Source organism: Gopherus evgoodei, chromosome 1 (genome assembly GCF_007399415.2).
Source record: "Gopherus evgoodei ecotype Sinaloan lineage chromosome 1, rGopEvg1_v1.p, whole genome shotgun sequence".
Lineage (NCBI taxonomy): Eukaryota > Metazoa > Chordata > Testudines > Testudinidae > Gopherus > Gopherus evgoodei.
In genome coordinates this window covers 204,493,496-204,509,154 of record NC_044322.1, presented here as the reverse complement: position 1 = coordinate 204,509,154, position 15,659 = coordinate 204,493,496, and the positions used below count along the sequence as shown (strand labels likewise).

At 41.5% G+C, this 15,659-nt stretch overlaps 1 protein-coding gene across 4 annotated transcripts in view; it reads left to right on the top strand.

The window, feature by feature from the left end:
- Positions 1–15,659, top strand: part of NME7 (NME/NM23 family member 7) — a 185,182-nt gene that overhangs the window by 64,985 nt on the left and 104,538 nt on the right. For 3 of the 4 annotated variants that reach the window (XM_030583535.1, XM_030583525.1, XM_030583516.1), the window contains 3 exons: positions 1,915–1,965; positions 6,001–6,208; positions 13,255–13,360. In XM_030583535.1, coding sequence (XP_030439395.1) covers positions 1,915–1,965; positions 6,001–6,208; positions 13,255–13,360 — 365 coding nt within the window. The remainder of the gene's footprint in view (positions 1–1,914; positions 1,966–6,000; positions 6,209–13,254; positions 13,361–15,659) is intronic. The other variant, XM_030583544.1, reaches the window with a different exon arrangement.

The window sequence follows — 15,659 nt, the reverse complement described above, 5'->3', positions numbered from 1 at the left end:
ATTATTATTATTAACGAAGCCATAATCGGACAGTGTTGTAGGATGAATCTAAAATGGTGGTTGAGTATTTGTGGTTTTCACGGGACCTTGTGCTTTTGTCCCTTGGACTTGCACCATGTTTTTAGTGATAGCATATAGTAATGCCAGAGGTGAAAGTAAGCCAGTCCGGTCCGGTATAGCGTACCGGCAAGGAGCCAGTACACCGTGCGGGACCGCACTGGCTTCCACGGCAAGGATTGAAAGGGCTCTGGGCTGCCTGCGGCTGCGGGCAGCCCAGAGCCCTTTAAATCCCAGCCGCAGCTCCAGCAGCTGTGCAGGGGCCGGGATTTAAAGGGCTCAAAGCTACCCGTGGCTGCGGGCAGCCCAGAGCCCTTTAAATCCTGGCCATGGCTGAGATTTAAAGGGCTCAGAGCTCCCCGCCACTGCAGGCAGCCCAGAGCCCTTTTGAATCCCAGCTGCGGCTCCAGCGGCCGGACAGAGGCCGGGATTTAAAGGGCTCAAAGCTCCCCGCGGCTCCGGGCAGCCCAGAGCCCTTTGAATCCTGGCCACGGCTCTGGCGGCCAGCCTGGGGCCAGGATTTAAAGGGCTCGGGGCTCCCCTCAGTGGCAGGAGCTCTGGGCCCTTTAAATCCCTGCCCCAGCCCCGCAAAGCTTGGGGTTTCCCCCGGTGGCCGGAGTCCCGGGCCTTTTAATTTGCCCCCGAGCTCCAGGGGGCTCCCAGCCACCTCTTCAACTGGGAGCCCCTGGTTGATTTAAAGGCCCTGGGTCTTCCAGCCATAGCTGGTGCCCCAGGGCCTTTAAATCTTGAGAGGCCACGCTTCTTCCAGATGAGGCCACGCCCCCTCAGGACTCCAGCAATATTGGTAAGTCCTGTAAGTTACTTTCACCCCCGAGTAATGCCAAAGTTCTAATCTCAAATATCCCTTTAGGTTGGCTTGTCCAGATCAGCTTCTGCTTTTATTTATTTATTTGTTTTTGTTTTTCTGCTGACATTTGCCTGGCAGACCCTGTTAACTTGATTCACACCTTTTGTAAAACCCATTGCTTAGATATGAAAGCAAGGGCAGATGCCTGCTTTCGTAAGTCAGTTTTCCAGTCTCTTCAGCTAATCACTTCTCAAATCAGATCATTGCCCAAGATGAATGTAACTTTCCATGTTCTGCAAGTGGGGATCTGCTGACAGAGAATTGGAACTAGGGTTACAGCTAGCAAGATTGTCTTTATATTTAATGCCATAGGAGATTTTTGACTAAGTAGTAGGGCTGAACAAATATTTTGAAAAAATATCGACAAATATTTGTTCAGATTTATGCATTATGTAGCTTAGACTGGGTTCATGCCCCTTTTCTGTACACTTTCCATGAATATTATAGTGAATTAGATTATTGGTAGGAATTATTGCTGAAATAGAGAATTTTAAGCAAATATTTAGAATATATGTGGAAAGTAGTTTTTGATTTGACATAATGAGTATGACATGAAAAGCTTCCTTCTGAAAGCATCACTCCTCCAGTCAGTAAACAGAAACATACCACAAGACCTATCCAGTTAAAATGGCTCAACTTTTGAATGTCAGATACTTGCAGTTGAATGGCAACACATTTAGAACTACTGGAAGGATATACTCTTACACAACATGCAACTGATCTGTAGGACTCATTCCTACAGGATTCCATAGAAGCCATGAGCTTAGTAGAATTCGAAAGAGGACCCAGAGGATTATCAATTTTTCTGGGTAAAAGGAGTGTTCAGAGTTGCACTTGTTATGATAAAAATGTATGAGGTGTATTAACCCTGATGCTTTAGGGCATAAGCACAAACTACCTGGTATTTGGAGAAACTTCCCATTTAGGCACATTAATGAACAATTATACATTAATGATTCATGAAATGATTTTTTAAAAATCTTTTCTAGGAAAGAAGCAATGGATCTCCATGTAGACCATCAATCAAAGCCCTTTTACAAGTAAGTACATACTTTTGAGGTTATGTTCATTTACTATACAGGAAAAGATTGTCCTGGAGAACTTTCTTTACAGTGCATGGCATTCATTTCACATGCCTGTGACACTACAAGAGTGTGGCAAAACCAGAACTGGGCTTAAGTTTCAAGGGAGCCTATGCAAACTTCCTCCTAAAATGGACCTAGCTGTCTGGTGCCTAGTTCCACAATCCCATGCCCCATCGAGTGCTAATGAATGCATCCACCCTATGAGATGTGAAAAGGACCCTAGCTAAAAAGAAGCATGAGAGGGAGACTCTCCAGATACAGAATATGGCTTGCAATCAGTGAGAATTGCAGAGTACCATCCAGTCCTGGATACCCTTCTGGTAGCAAATACGCAAAAGCACAAGTATTTAAAGAATTGTGGCACATGTCTTGTGTGTGGCTGGTCTTGGACAAGATACAGAACTCTGTGTAAAAAGAGCAGGAGTACTTGTGGCACCTTAGAGACTAACAAATTTATTTGAGCATAAGCTTTGGTGGGCTAAAACCTGTGTGTGGCTCTGTTGTTTCATATTGCATGAAACTATGAAATACTTGATCTCTGCAGAAACACTGGATGCAAATATTTATATATTTGTGTATGTAGCTGTATAAAATCTTTTTCAGTTTCCTCATTGTAACGATGCTGATTCTGGCGGGACCCAACTGGGAGTGCCAATTCAGGACAAATTGCTTAAAACAGGACAGTGGGGTTTTTCCACCTCTAAGGCAATCCAAACCAGCCAGACGAAGAGGACTTTGGTCTCACTCCACTGGCTAACCACAAGTCACACAAGGAATTCCCTTAGACACTCCAGTTTCCCAGTATCACCAGCAGAGCCAGTCGTCCTGGAGATGAACGGTTATGAGAAGCAACACACCAGTAAAAGAAAAAGGTTCTCTCGATCCTGAAGAACCAAGCCCCAGACCCAGGTCAATATACAAATCAGATCTTACCCACAAGTCACACTGTTGCCAGTCCTTGAGAATCTAAAATCTAAAGGTTTATTCATAAAAGGAAAAAGATATATAGATGAGAGCTAGAACTGGTTAAATGGAATCAATTACATACAGTAATGGCAAAGTTCTTAGTTCAGGCTTGTAGCAGTGATAGAATAAACTGCAGGTTCAAATCAAGTCTCTGGAGTACAGTACATCCACAGCTGGGATGGTTCATTCAGTCCTTTGTGTAGAGCTTCCTTGTAGGAAAGTCCCTCCAGAGATAAGAAGCAGGATTGAAGACCAGATGGAAATGAGGCGTCAGCCTTTTATAGTCTTTTCCAGGTATAAGAACACGTCTTTGTTCTTACTGTGGAAAATTACAGCAAAATGGAGTCTAGAGTCACATGGGCAAGTTCCTGCATACTTTGCTGAGTTACAAGGCGTATCTGCCTTCTCTCAATGGGTCAGTTGTATAGCTGATGGTCCTTAATGGGCCATCAAGCAGGCTAGGCAGAGCTAACACCAACTTATCTGGGATGTTATCTGGAAGCGTAGCATAAGTTTGAAGTACAGACAGTATAGAGCCAACATTCATAACTTCAACTACAAACATGATACACACATATAGACACCGTAATTATAACCAGCAAACCATAGCCTTGTTTTAGACACCTCATTTGATCCCCTTTATACAAGATTTGGTGCCACTACAAGACTTTGGTTGCAACCATGTTCTGTATGGTCCCAGATTATGTCAATGACGTCACACTCATGCATCAAGTTTAATTAGGGTGCATAGTGGATAAATGCTATTTGTTATTTACATGTAGGCTTTATACGAGTAGCAAAGAAGGCGAGGTAGCTAATCTATTCTTGAGTCTGGACCCAGGTTAACACACAGTATAGTTGGTTGAGGTCAGCTCTAGTTAGGGCTTGTCTACATTGCCATTTGCAGTGCTGAAACTTTCCTCGCTCAGGGGTGTGAAAAAACACTTCCCTGAGCGATGCAAGTTCAGTGCTGTAAAGTGGCAAGGTAGACAGTGCACCAGCGCTGGGAGCTATTCCTCTCACGAAGATGGTTTTTTCACAGCACTGGGACAGCTCTCTTCCAGTTCTGGAACCGCGACTACACAGCTACTTAAAGTACTGCCGTGGCAGCACTTTAACGTCAGCTGTGTAGAGATACTTACGTTTTTGGTCATGCAGAACAAGAAATTGCAACTGACAGAGCGCCAAGTGGAGCACTGTTATGAGGTTCCTGAGCATTGCGAATACAGTAATCGCCACCTAATTCTAGGAGCAGCAATTGGTTTGTGTTGGTGCAGGTTGTTTCCTTCTGTCCACTGTAGAGAAATGATCCTAGGAAATGTCAGACTATAGTATAGATCCTAGGAAAACAAAGAGTTGCCATTTTTTCTTTGCTGAGTAAGTCTGCTTGAATCAATTTATAAATTAACAAGAGTTCCGTCTGCAGTGTTATTTCATGGATTGCTAAACTAATGGCCGGCTGAGAAACTGTAAGCCCTCTATTCACTATGATGTACTCTGTTTGCCATCCAGCGATACCTGTAGTATGGGATTTTGCTGTACTAAGTGAACTGAAAAAGTATCCTCACGCTTATAAAAATTTAAATTCTCATACCCAATTACATACAGCATTTTATTAGAGGTTTATTATGGTGTTTCATAAACAGAACTTTCAGATTTAATTGGCAAGATCGGTAGTTAATGAAAGTTTACTGAATAGCAGGAAAAAGTAGCTATTAACTTTTTGGGGATTAAATGTTCAGAATGTTAAATTTCATATTTTACATACGCATTAATGTAAATAGTTTGCGCAGCAGTTATTTTTAAGAACTAAGGAGCTTTCCAGAAATTATTTTTTGTCTCTGTGTCTGTATTTGTCTATAAGCCATAAAAAAGATAATCTTAACAATAACTGAATTAAAAAAAAAATCTCTCACAACTTTTTCATTCATTGTGCAGCATCCAGCCTTCAAACTGAATGAGGTGGGTTGCTGCAGAGATGGTAGTATGTGACTGTGTAACTGAAAGCTATATCATGATGAATATGTTCACTGGAGCAGAAATAACGTTACAAGTATTCAGACTTAACTTTGGGATTTCCTGGTTTTTGAGTCTTTAACCAAGCATTCCGTATGTTTCCCTCATGTCACCTTCTCTTTATTCAAATCTTCCCCCAATATCTGATGATACCAAGAAATTGTGAGTTTGCAATACAAAAAGTAACAAACAACTTTCTTTTCCCTGCTCTGTATTTCCCATTATATAGTGACTTCTCAGTCTGTCTGATTCAATGGAAAGACTGCAGCAGTCTGCAGGGAAGGGATTGTCTTTATCTTTGTGGCTTGTACGGCACTGAGCACTTTGCCTGTGCTAAACAAATAAGACAGTTGTGTTACAAAACTACATACAGTATATTTTCATCTTATCTTACTTTTTCCCTTAGTCTTGCTAATAATGTGTGATTAAGGGGCCTCTTTCACTAGAATTCAGTTTCCCATTTCAGTGAGGGGCAGAGATTAGAGTCCCCTCCATGTCTCACGAGGAAGAAGCACATGGTGGAGTGAATATTTTGAGGTAACGCACATGTTTGGTGCAAGGCCTCTCACAGATGTGAGGGAGCATGCACAGGTTGAGTGTGTCCCTGTGTGAGAGAAGCTAATTGGAGAGGATGGCAAGTACTGGATAAGAGGATTTAGAGGTGGATGAAGGAGGCAGAGGTCTCTAATAGGAGTGCTTATGTTGCCTTAATGAGGAAAAATTGACAGGCTGAATAGAGTCTGTTAGATGGACACCAGTGTGTCTACAGTGTCGAAGGAGCACAAGTGGAAAGAGGCAATGGCTCACCCCTGGTCTTTTGTCTCCATTTTCCCTGCCTTATCCCACCCAGTACTCCTCCAGAGCCTGGTGTTACACACCATCATGTGTGATAACTTGTGCTGTGAACTGTTATCCTTTCCTGTGACACTAGTGAGAGTTGAGAACTAGTCCATAGATTTTGTTGTTCTCTGTATAATGAATTCCCTGCCTGCTCTGTCTGTTTTGCAGTGAGCTTCTTCACTTCATTACAAGTGGTCCTGTTGTTGCCATGGAGATTTTAGGAGATGATGCTGTGTCTGAATGGAAGAAGTTACTGGGACCTGCAAACTCTGGCGTGGCTCGTGCTGATGCCCCGGGCAGCATTAGAGCAATGTTTGGAACAGATGGCATAAGAAATGCAGCTCATGGCCCTGACTCCTTTGCTTCTGCTGCTCGAGTAAGTTTTTAAATGTATTTATTCATTATGTTCATTTGCTAAGCTGTATTTTTACTTAATCTGATGATCAGGCTGCAATCAGTAAAGAAATCCCATTTATTTTTTTTTTCATTTGAATTTAGTACCGATTATAAACGTGTCACTGTGGAACATTTAAGACAGTCTTTATCCACAGTGCAAATAGTAACTGTGCAGGCTATACTGCCTGTATACTTCCACGCCAGCCTGGAGGGACTAAACTTAAAAAATGTGGCCAAGGACACTGAGACTAACCCATCTGCCACATTGTGTACCACTTTCTGGCAGAATTTGATTATTTTTTTATAATTTCAGCAGATATTGAGGTTTGTAAGATTTTTTTTTAAAGATTTTTATCTATTTAAATGTTCACAGCTGTAGGAAATTATGGAGAGGCAGTCAGGTAATTCTTTAATGACAGAAGACATTGAGATTCAAAAGGTTAAAGCTTTATAAACTGCAAAAACTCAGACTGTCAACATCACATGTCAAAATAGAGTAAAATATCCTTAAATGAACTAATACCTGCTCTTACTATTCATTTGTTAGTCCATTTGTAACTAGCCTGATTCAAAAATCTAAATCACTGGATTTGACCCATAAAGTCTTACTTGTGTATATGTGTAAATTTTAATTATTATTGATGATAATATTGATGTTGGTTTGTGTGCATATGCTATAATGAACATTTGCCAATTAAAATGTAATACTACCAAGCCTGTATATATTACAGATGCTTTAACTTTGAGTTAATTGTGTAGACTGGATGGCTTAGCAATGAAAATTCTAAAAAGCAAGGAAATAAGCAGTTAAATCATTCAACGCCCCATCAATGTTCCACTCATCCCTTCCCAACCATAATTACTTGCTTTCCGCCACCCACAGCCCACATATCTCAACCATCATTCTGAACAATCAGCAGGCACCCTGGAATTCCACCCATGTTTAGAGCTTATGGTCCTGTGTTTTGATGGTTAATATGAGTGTAATAGCTTTCATAAATTTTATCGTATGTGGCTTTGGACTGGTGTGTGTAAGTGAGGTAAAATGTCATTTTGCAATCTGTTTTTCTGTAATATTTAGGAGAAGCTGTAGGATTGGGTGACCTCTTATAAATATTTACGTAGAAGTTACAGAGCTGAAATTTGTGAGTGCATGTTGGTGTTACAGATATGTGGTTGCATATTGATCAGTATGAGTGTGTGCCGTGAAGTGAAATAAACGGGGTGTTTGAATAACTTAACACAAACTGAAATACGACAATAAATAGTTGTAGCTGAACAACTTTAATTCAAAGTTAACAGAGGTTCTGTGTGGACATTTCCCATATTTTAATAAGCTTGTATCAATGTTAGCAGTTAATCATGTAGATGACTCTCTCCCCTTTATATCCCCCACAGATTCCCAGATTGTTACTCTTCTGTGCATATCCTGAATTGCCCCAGGCTTCACCTTGCATAACCCCTGCTTACCCTTAACCATCCCAACTGCCAACTTCACCAAATTCTCCCCCATACTTTGTTCCCTAACATGCCCCTCTTTATTCCTACCAGCTCAGCTTGTAAAAGTTTATATGTATCAATGTATACATATTGTTACATATTATCATTGGCGGATATAAACATTGCCAAAGCTTAAAAATATTGATGTGCATGTGTTAGGGGAGTATAGGGGCATGCTTAAGAAGCAGGGCTCTGATAAGTGACACGATTGGAGCTCTGGGTTCTATGAGGGAGTAAGTGTCTCAGGTTGGGTCTGGGTGTGAACTTGTGGGAGGGATGTGACGGGTTCGGTCACAGAGATCCCCTTGGGACTGTCACCTGATGTGCTGAAATTACTTTTGAGCCTGTTTTCCCTGCCAGCTTGGGACTTCCAGAATCCTGTCTTGTTGAGCCAGACATGCAGCCTGTTGCAACACAAACTTAGGGTCTAGTCCATGCTCCCAAAGCTGCAGACTTAACTGAAAACAGCTCAGCAGGTTACCTGTCTCCAACACCCAGTTCCCAACGGGATCCAAACCCCAGATAAATCTGTTTTACTCTGTATAAAGATTATACAGAGTAAATTCATAAATTAACACTGATAGATATATGCACAGCTGTTTGCTCCCCAAGGTATTAATCACTTGCTCTGGGTTTATTAATAAACAAAAGTGATTTTATTAAGTATAAAAAGTAGGATTTAAGTGGTTTCAAATAATAACAGCCAGAACAAAGTCAGTCACAAAACAAAATAAAACAAAACGCACAAGTCTAAGCCTAATACATTAAGAACCTGATTACACGTAAAATCTCACCCTCAGATGTTCCAATAAGCTTCTTTTACAGACTGGACTCCTTCCTAGTCTGGGCCCAGTTCTTTCCCCTGGTTCAGTCTGTTCTGAAGCACCATTAATGGCTTCCACTTAATATGTTTACATCACTAATACAAGTTTATATCTAATTTTTCAAACTAAAAATAAATTATTTGTGTATTTTTTTGGATACATGCAAACAAATAGGATGAACACACTCACTAGATTACAAGCTTTCTAATGATACCATACAAGGGGTATTTAGCATAAAGCATATTCCAGTTATGTCATATTCATCAGCATGTTTCCATAAAACATACGGAATGCAACATCACAGGGGACATGGGGAAAATCTGTGGGATAGTGGCACTGTAAGGAGTCATGGTGAGTGAGCAAGACTGTTGAAGGCACAGGGAAACTTGGGTTGCATATGATACGTTTGGAGGAGAAGTGGAATTTGGGCTGGAAGGGTCCTAGGAAAGGGAGTAGTGAGGCTGGGTGTCATGTTTTGTGGTACAATCCAGACGAGTCAGGGGTTTTGGCACCACTTGCCCTCTAGCCCTGGGTGCCTTAAATGTTCTGCTGCTGTGGCTCACAGCCTGGACACCAGCAGACAAGCGTTCACTGAGTGTTTCTGTGTTAAGCAGCTCTGGTTCAGCAACTCTGATTTCAGCAGCCCGCTTGTTATACACTAGCCACACTCTGGTATCCACCAGCCGTGGTTACTACTAGCCAAGTGACCCAACACACTCCCAGTCCCGAATTTTCCCAAATCGGTGTGCTCTGCAATGTCCAGTTCTTTCCCTGACCTTTCAGAGGAATAGTAAGATTTGTTTGCTCCTCTAAGGAGACAAAGTTCACAGCTTATCCCTTTTAACTTGCATTAACAATCACTTCAATCCAGATACAGCCCTGTGGTGGCTTAGATTAAAAGTAAAACAAGTTGATTTAAAACCCTATCTCCTTTTGTTAGTAAGTCCAGGTATGAAAGATAGAGCTGAAAATGATTACAAGCAAATCAAAGTGAAAAACGCTTTCTAGAGGCTACGACTTAAGAAACCTACCATCTTGGTTCAAGGTCAGATTCTTATCACGTTACCTTCCAGCAAGATAGCTGATCACCCTGTTGGTCAGGATCTCCCACAAAGACAAAGTGCTCAGCTCCTTTGTCATCTTAGGTGAAAGATCACTTGAGGGTTCTTTGCCCCTTTCTTTTATTAAACCTTTGAAAATGAATCCTTCTTGAAGTTAATTGCCCCTGCTGTGAGGAAAGGGGTCATAGTGTCTGATGGAGAAGAGTCCTGACAGGTGTTATCTACAATGCAAACTGATCTATTTCCTGCAATCTCTTCCCCCTGCCATGATGCTGAGTGATTATCTTTTCCCTTTTGATGCTTCTGTTTACCTCTAATGTAAATACATTCCCTTTGTTTCTTAATGTACCTTGGAAGTACTTCTAAGGTGATGAAAGTACATTCCTCTGTTTAGAGTGGGGGTAACTTCAACCCTGACTGGCAGACACACCTTAAGAATGAAACTTCCAATATGTTTATAATTTGGCATTAGTCTGCCACATATACACCACACAATAATATTAATGATCAATATGTTGTTAGCTTTCTATTGATATCTTTCATGACACTTTTTCAGTACAGGTTATGATATTAGTGAGGTGGGTACACTGAATTGGTCAGGCCAGCTGAAACTCACTACCAGATACTAATATGCCCCTTGTCCTCTTGCATTGGGATGCTGTTAGGGTCACAGTGGTTATTCATGCTCATGGGTTGAATCTGTAAGATTGAAAGATCCAGATGTCTTCACTTTGAAAGGTAAGAGTCAAACTGTGGTCTGGTCTCTGCCTAAAACTTAGGTCGACCTAGCTATGTCACTTGAGGGGGGGTGAAAAATTCACTTTCCTGAGAGATGTAGTTAGGTCAACCTAAGCCCTGGTGTAGACACCACTAGGTTGATGGAAGAGTGTGTGATTGTGATGGAAAAACCCCTTCCACCTCTGTAGCAAGTGTCCGTTATAATGGCGTAGCTGCAGTGCCACAGCTGTGCTGCTGCAGCCTCTGTACTGTAACTATACCCTGTATTTCTGCTCTGGCATACTGTCAGCATAGCTGAATGGCAGCTTTGGAAGAAAGAGGCTGTGGGGAAAAAAAACCTGTTAACACAGGATTTTAGTTAGAGCAATAAGTGTGTGCTTTCTATTGATGAGATTGTTGCTTTACTATACTTGCATTTAATTATTTTAAAAATGCTGGTTTTTGTAATATTATGGTAATTACATTTGAAAGGCTTGCTAATTTTTACTCTGATGATTGTAAATGTTTAGCTCACTATTTTAGTAGACTTGCATATAAATTTTTATATCTTTGGGGGGGGGAGGTGTTCTCCTTACCTTGTGAGTACTGAAGTTTATCTCTGACACAGCAATTGGGATTATGAATGTAATGGGCAGGTGCCATACAATGGTAGGTGGCTACATACCGGATGCCAACAAAATTAGTAGGGTGCAGCTTTTAGAAACTTTCCTGAGAGGAAGAAAAGTCAGTTAAAGCATACTGGGAAAAATCTTTTGAAAGGGAAACAAAGTCCTGGGCTCGTTTGATGATGGTTGAATTGTCCTTCTCACAGAATGAATTGCAGATCAAGTTGAGGGTTTGTCTACTAGGCTATCCAGGGATAACATCTCTGTTTTTACAGGCCAAAGTTGGGGTAATCTTAGTTTAAGCATATAGGTAGGGACGAGGTTCTGGTTTTTAGAATTCCATATAGTCTTAGTTTGGTATTCCTGTATCTGAAGTGTTGGTTCTTTTAGTCATTTTTCTTACTGTTCTTTCAGGAATCTGTTTTGTATATAGCCAGTTACAAGTGTTACACTTGTAAATATTTTCTTATTTTGTTTTTTCCTGGTGTTGTGAGACTGCTTTATTTATTTAAAGTCAGTGGCAACAGACCAGAATAGAGTCTTTAAAACATGCTCTTCGTTATCTATAAAAAGATCCAGGAAGTTGACCCTTTGCCTCAGATAGGTGTAAATACTTAAAATAAGGGTACATTTGGTAGCAGCAAAAACAGAAGTAATTTCTTTTCTGTTGAAAGAGCCCCTAAATTGTATTGTTTAGCTCATTGTTTAGATAGGGATTACAAGTCATTACAGGGACAAGAGCTATAGAGTGAGAAAATCTAAGTTCAGCTTAATTTCTTCTGAAACACAGTACTAAATAACTGGGGCCTTGTCTACACTACAGGGGTGGGAGGGGAATCGATCTTCAAGTTATGCAACGTCAGCTATGTGAATAACGTAGCTGAAGTTGATGTACTTAGACCTACTTACTGTGCGGTCCATGCTAAGCTATGTCATAGAATATCAGAGTTGGAAGGGACTTCAGGAGGTCATCTAGTCCAACCCCCTGCTCAAAGCAGGACCAATCCCCAGATAGATTTTTGCCCCAGATCCCTAAATGGCACCCTCAAAGATTGAACTCACAACCCTGGGTTTAGCAGGCCAATGCTCAAACCACTGAGCTATCCCTGAGTCAACAGGAGAGCCACTCTCCCGTTGACTCCCCTTGTGCTTCCCGTTCAGGTGGAGTACAAGAGTCAATGGGAGAGCAATCTGCCATCGATTTGGCTGGTCTTCACTAGACTTGCTAAATCAACCACTGATACATCAATCGCTATGCATTGATCCTCCGGTAAATGTATACAAGCTCTGAGAAGGAACTTAAGGAGATAAGAATTACCCCTGAGACTGTTATACAAGGAAAAATGAGATGAATTTAATGGTAACATCTCCAGGTTATTATTTCCTTTTAAAAGGAAATTAATCAAATTCCCTTTTTTAAGTTGAATAATGCATCTTATTGGAGGCCATGTTCCGGGTGGTTGGCTAATGTTCATTGACAGGCTGTTCAGAGCACAGTGAATGAATAGCATGGAAGGAAGGCATGGAGTTGACAGTGAGCAAAGGAAACAAAAGGAGCAATTGGAAAAGAGACTTGATCAGAACATGTGTGACAAAATGTCAGGTTTGTAGGGCACTGCATTTTGGTGCAGATCTATTCTGCTTACACACTCTGGCAGCCAGAGCAGATGGGTCTCATCAGCTCACATTCAGGAACATAAAAGATAGTGTCTTGAAGGCAAGAAAAGAGCTTAGAGAAGACAAATAAGAAGTTCAGGCTCAAGCTCGTTGTTTCTTGTTAAGGATAATCCCAAAATGAGTGGGAAGGAGGTCTGTTTGGACTCGCCTTGTGTCTGAGTGTGCCATATTGAGAACTGAGTGGGAATTCCAACCATTCCCGCAGGCAAAGGGTTGGAATGTGGGAGGCGAGGGGATGAGATCAGCGATATAAATAAGGGAGAGAATTTATAGAGTAATTTTACGGTGAGAGTAAAAAAGCTTGACCTGAATGCAGAAAACTAGGAAGAGCCAATTTGAGGAAGGAGATTATGGCAGCAACATTTTGAACAGACTGAATGCGAATAGATGGAAGTAAAGTGAAGAAGAAATGCTTGCAGCAGCCAAGGTGGGAGATACAATGATTAGTCATGCCCTGGGTATCAATGATGCTAGAGAGAGAAGTATAAATATAGGTGTTCTTATAGCAGTATCTAAATAAATGAGGCTGTGGATATCACAGAACAATACTGTGTGTGCTAAAGATCTGAGACGTGCAACTGTTTAACACTAAAATATTTTCAATTTCAATTATACCCGCAGGAGCTGGAGTTGTTCTTTCCCTCAAGTGGAGGTCATGGTCCAGCCAATAGTGCAAAATTTACAAACTGTACTTGTTGCATTATTAAGCCTCATGCTGTTAATGAAGGTGAGTAACATGGGCCTGAACACACTGACATTCCTAATTTGGGGGAATAAAAGTTTGCAGGGTCAGGATGTATATTTCGCTACTGACTCGGAAGTGCTGTATAGCACAGTCACAGCCTTTTAGATGGTTTACTGCTGTGATTTCCATCCTCAGAGAGAAAATCAAGTACTTTGTTTGGCTAAATTATATTTCAGAATAAGGAAAACAAAAGCCAAATACAAATCTCCATGAAAGAGTGTCACTCACTCTGTAACAGCCATCTCAAATTGCCTAAAAGTCTTCACCAGAGGAGAAAGGTGCATTACACAGGAAACAGACTTACAACATTTCTCCTATATCTACTTATCTACATATACTATAGTTATGTCTACAGTTCTTCTACTGTTTGTTTTTTATACTTTAATGGCAGTAGTTAAGAAATTTGAATCCTATGGCAGAAGATGTAGCCTCTGTTGAACAAAAAATACTTCAAGTTGTTGTTCTTTGTAGCTCAATGCAAGCGCATTGTGCCATTTGTGTTGGAGAATGCTATGTCCTTTCATCATATGCTTATTAGAAAAGCTTGATGTCCACGCATAACCACAGATAGACAATTCCACATCATTCCCTAGCCTTCAGATACAGGAGCACAAATAAGAGCAATGTTTATAGTATAATAATGCAGTGTTTTGGCTCTAAGGTCTAAATATATTTGTATGAAGAACTAATATGTGGGATATAGCAGAGATTTTTCCCAAGCCGTCTGTAGGGCACTGCAGGGTTTTAGGTACCTCCTTTGTGAAAGTTGAAGTGGAAGCAGAGGAGGGGGCAATAGTGGTCTCTGGGTCTCTCACTCCTCAAGTGGGATAGCTGGAGCGCTCTCTGCAAACAGTGGCTTTCCCACGGAAAGATCTTGAACTTGCTGCTGCTAACTTCTTGCTCTTTATCTCTGTGAGGCCTTGCATAATATCTGCTGTTGAAAGCTTTGCTGTGCAGCCAAGACAGAGTGATTTGGCACCAGCAGCAGCCTGGGGTTTGATCATCGACAAGTTGGCACATTTACTATGGTAAATGTTTTGATGAGGACGAAAAAAGTAGATGGCAAAATTGTCAGACACCCGAAATTGAGTTTGAAATTACAAAATGAAGAGCGTGAGCTGGACTTTTTTTTTTTTTTTAACTTTAATGCACAACTGTTATTACCTAAAATGGTTCAAAACTATCTTTTAATGAGACATCAGGAGTCACTTTCACCTTTTCAGTCCTCTTTTTTGACTTTCTGCGTCTCTTTCATAAATCCCCGCCCAGGTTCTTTTGCCCTCTTTCTTGTTCTCCTCCAGGCCTTTCTCTGTCACTGCTGGACAAATCTTGCCCCCATTTTCCCCAATGTACAGGGCTCCATAAGCACTAGAATTGGGGTGGTTCCACTGGGTGTGGGTGGCAGGGAGGTATTTTTGGGGTGGCACAGGATGAGTGTGCACTTTTGTGTGAGGTAGAACCCGCCTTTTGCAGCCAGAAAGATACAAGGATTAGGTTAGGATTGAGCCAGAAGATCCATTCAACTTCTCTAGTCCTTTCCTTCCCACCATGAATGATTGGTAAGGCAGAAGCATAGCTGCTACACAGCTAAATTGAGCAGCCAAAGAATATCTTCTCTGTGACTTCTTTCTCATCCCTGTGCCCTGGGTTACATAAATGGAATTACTTTATTTTAAACTAGGAAAACATATAAGAATAGTGGGATTTAATAACTATCTCCTTTGGAGGCTAAGTAGGCTCTCCATTTTCTCACTGTTCTCTCCAGTGTCAGTTATAGTGGTGCAAAAACTATAGATACTACAACCTAGAAAGTCATGAGATTTTAGAGGCAGGTTTGGGAAACCATCCAGAAGTTTAGGATTAGGCAGGAATTTGGACACGACGGAGGGATGAGTTGCTCATGCCATGGTGGAGTCACCTTATACCTTTAGTTTGGAATAGCTGAGGCAAAGCAACTCTGCTTCTGTTGTGCAGCCTGAGAAGGAAAGAATCTTTCCCCACATGGCCCATGGGAACTCGCATATGCTCAGCTCACTTAACTGGGCCCATAGATAACTCGTGACTCCTGATAGTGGGGGAGACAATTTAAAGAGGAAGACGTGACCGCCCCACATGTTTCTGCCCAATGACCCCCTGCGCCCAGCCTGGGGCCACTGCAGTCTCCCTACTCCACCATAGTTATTTGTGGAGGGAGGTGCTCTGTCCTCCTCCTGCTGTGCCTCCACACTGGCACATTCGTCTGCTCTCCCTTGTAGTTGGGCCCGGGTGGGGAATGAGATGG